Here is a 2940-nt window from a genome sequence, read left to right as displayed (position 1 = left end):
TTAGGGAGATACTGGGGCTATTGGGCCCCAGGGCAGATTGCACTCAGGTGTTGGCTCTGATCCCAAAATGGCAATGTGCTAGGGTAGTTTAGGAACCAGCGTATGGGAGGGCTTCGCATGAACTCCCTCTCTGGAGCAGTGCAATTGTGTGGGCTCCCAGCAGCTCCCCACACTGGGCTCATAGCCTGCAAGGGCTGCATGGCTCTCCTGTAGCTTGAATTTCAGGTGTCTGAGGTGCAAGCAGGGACTGCTTGGAACTCCCTCTGCCTACCTTCTCCCTGCAGCAAAGAGTCTCTCCTGGCTCCAAGCCAATCTTGATCAAGTGCTGCACTTGTCTTTCTATGCTGCCATCGCAAGCTTCTGAACCTCAAAAGGGTCTTCCTCATCCTTTTGCTAAATTTTGATGTTTTCTCTCAGATAATTAATTCAACATGTGACTATCTACTTGTTTTGGACTTTCTTTGCATCAGAGGCAGGAGCTGGGTGCCTCTAGTCAGCCATCTTTAACCCACTGCCTGTATTTTAATTGTTTCTCCATGAACTTTTTGAAGCACTCTCATATATAGCTGTAAGTATATAAAAAATACACATAGCCATATATGTTTGTAGTCTCTGCACGGTAGTAGTTTATGATTTCTGAGTTACAGTGGTTCTGGATCATAACAATGTTCAGAGTATGGCCATGGAAGTAGGTTTTTCTCTCCTCTGTCTTCTATACCTGCATAAGAAGCAATAAAGTAAAGTAAAACTAGGTTTTGTCATCAGACAGACCTGATTTTGAATACAGCTCTACCCCTTACTAACCTTAGAACCTTAGGCAAGTTGCTTAACTTCTCTGATCTTCAATTCCTTCATCTGTAAAATGGGCATAAAAATGTCCACCTCACACGGTGGTCTGGGTTTGTGAAAATGTTAGTTCTCTTTCTCTGAGAAACCATTACCCCTTGGAAAAGGGTACCTGTCTCATTCATCTCTGCATCCACAGTTCCTTTCACAATGTTTGACACATACATATTTGGCATTTAATATTTAATTAATAAATAAACAGATTTGACTGATTCTTATGTATTTAACAACGATTTCATTTTCTTGGCCCTGCCCATTGCTCGTTTTCCTACTAGTTCCCTAATTTGTTCCACTCTGACTCGTTTTCCTCTTCCCAACCCTGAAGTATTGATTCCCATTATATATTCGACTTTCTGTTCTCCTCTATTTCCCCACTGAGCCTTCAGTCAGGTATCGCTCCCAAAGAAATAAATAGCCCAAACCAAAATTTACCACCTCTAATATGCTTGCATTTTATTACCTCTGCCAAAAGAAATAAACAGTGAAGAAATCCGTAGTTGAGATGATCTACATTCTTGAGATATCGCTTCTAGTTTGATGTTTAAGAGTAGAACAAAACATTCTAGTTGCCAAGTTAGTGAAGAAATACTGTTTCTATCTTGAAGCAGAATCAGCACAACTTTTGTCTTAGTTTGCTAAACAAATGCTACCCAGGTGAATAGAAACCTGAAATGTAATATTAATTTGCTATAAAATCAAATGGAAAATTAACAGTGAAGACCAGATGCTTCAGTAAGACTACCTCTCAGAAGATCTTTGGGTCTCAGTATTAGAGCCGTCTAGTCTTAGACACTGAGAAATTCAGAGTATCTTACAATGAAAGAAAACTGTTTCTATGTTAGAATAACATACTCTCAGGACTAGAAGGACCTTTAGAGGTCATATTAAGAACTTCATTCAAAATAGACCTATAAGCTTCTCCAGGTTAAATCCTACCTAATTCTTTTTCAGCTTCTAGTATATCCCAGCATAGGGCTGTGAACAGAGAAAACCTTGAGAAATGCTATAGTGATTGATTGATTATTAATTGGAAAACAGAGACACCAACAGTGCTTATTTTTAGTTTGGATCTCTAAACTCGTAAATGCTAAGCTATTTGACCAACCTTTCTTCCCAAGGGAAATAGACCTTGGGCAAGGTTTGGCTGGGCAGCCTATATAACTTCCTGGATGGGGACCCAAGATTCACATTTTAGCCTTAGAACTAAATGGTTTTGATTCTCCAAGAGAAGAACTGTGATACCCTCCAAAGGCAGGGCCCAGCAAGATTCTTCATTCTTGAGCAGTATCTGTACTCCAGGTCTGCAGGTGGATTTGTTCTTCTGTTTTGGCCTTGTAGATGAAGAAGTTGGGAGTGGAATCCTGTCCTTAGGGAATTACTTGATTTTATGCTTTTCTTGAGCTCTTAGATTCAAGCTCTAACATCTTAGGACAAATGATTGAAGACTCACAGTTAGAAAGTAAGGTGGTCCTGTCAACATCTTGAGATCAGGATTGAAGAGGTAGACAAGATCCGATTTTCACGCAGCAAAGTAATAGCTTACATGTAGGCCCAAACTATTCAGACCCTCTCATGACAGTTAGGGGCCAAGTGTTTCTCCAGTGATGACAGCAACCAGTGTAGGAACCTTCAGTGGGCTAAGGTCAAAAGACAGTTCTTTACTTTAGGCATCTGACATCCTTCAATAATGAAAGCAGCAAGCAAAGATATACCAAACTGAGTTTGCCAGGCTAAGAAGAGCTTCATTAGAGAGCTCTGGAGTGAAGCTAACACAAATGGCAGACTTGCCTACTATTTAGGGCTGAAGAGGACGTTAGGGGACAGAGGGTAAGATGAAACTTCAGGGTTTCTGGTTCTAAGAAAGGAAAGCATTTGGATGGCTGCACAGGTGAACTAGGACTCAAAAGACAGTACAATCCTAACTCTGCAGCTAACTGTGTTATCTTAGACAGATAACGTCAGTGCTTCAATTTCCTCATCCTCAAAAGATGATCATATTGGGGCCGGCCCGGTGGCGCACTGCTACAGTGCGCCGCTTGGGAAGTGCGGCGGCGCTCCCCCCGAGGGCTCGGAACCCCCATACCGACCCACTCC

At 41.9% G+C, this 2940-nt stretch overlaps 1 protein-coding gene across 1 annotated transcript in view; it reads left to right on the top strand.

Moving 5' to 3' along the window:
• The first annotated feature begins 676 nt into the window (after positions 1-676).
• LOC103602159 (probable phospholipid-transporting ATPase FetA) overlaps positions 677-2940 on the top strand; it is a 50510-nt gene continuing 48246 nt past the window's right edge. Inside the window, exons 1-2 of the mRNA XM_008586583.1 lie at positions 677-688; positions 1636-1683. Of these exons, the coding sequence (XP_008584805.1) occupies positions 677-688; positions 1636-1683 (60 nt within the window). The remainder of the gene's footprint in view (positions 689-1635; positions 1684-2940) is intronic.

This window comes from Galeopterus variegatus, unplaced genomic scaffold (assembly GCF_000696425.1).
Source record: "Galeopterus variegatus unplaced genomic scaffold, G_variegatus-3.0.2 Scaffold4031, whole genome shotgun sequence".
NCBI classification, from domain to species: Eukaryota; Metazoa; Chordata; class Mammalia; order Dermoptera; family Cynocephalidae; genus Galeopterus; species Galeopterus variegatus.
Note: the sequence above shows the minus strand (reverse complement) of the source record. Positions and strands in the feature narration are given on the sequence as shown.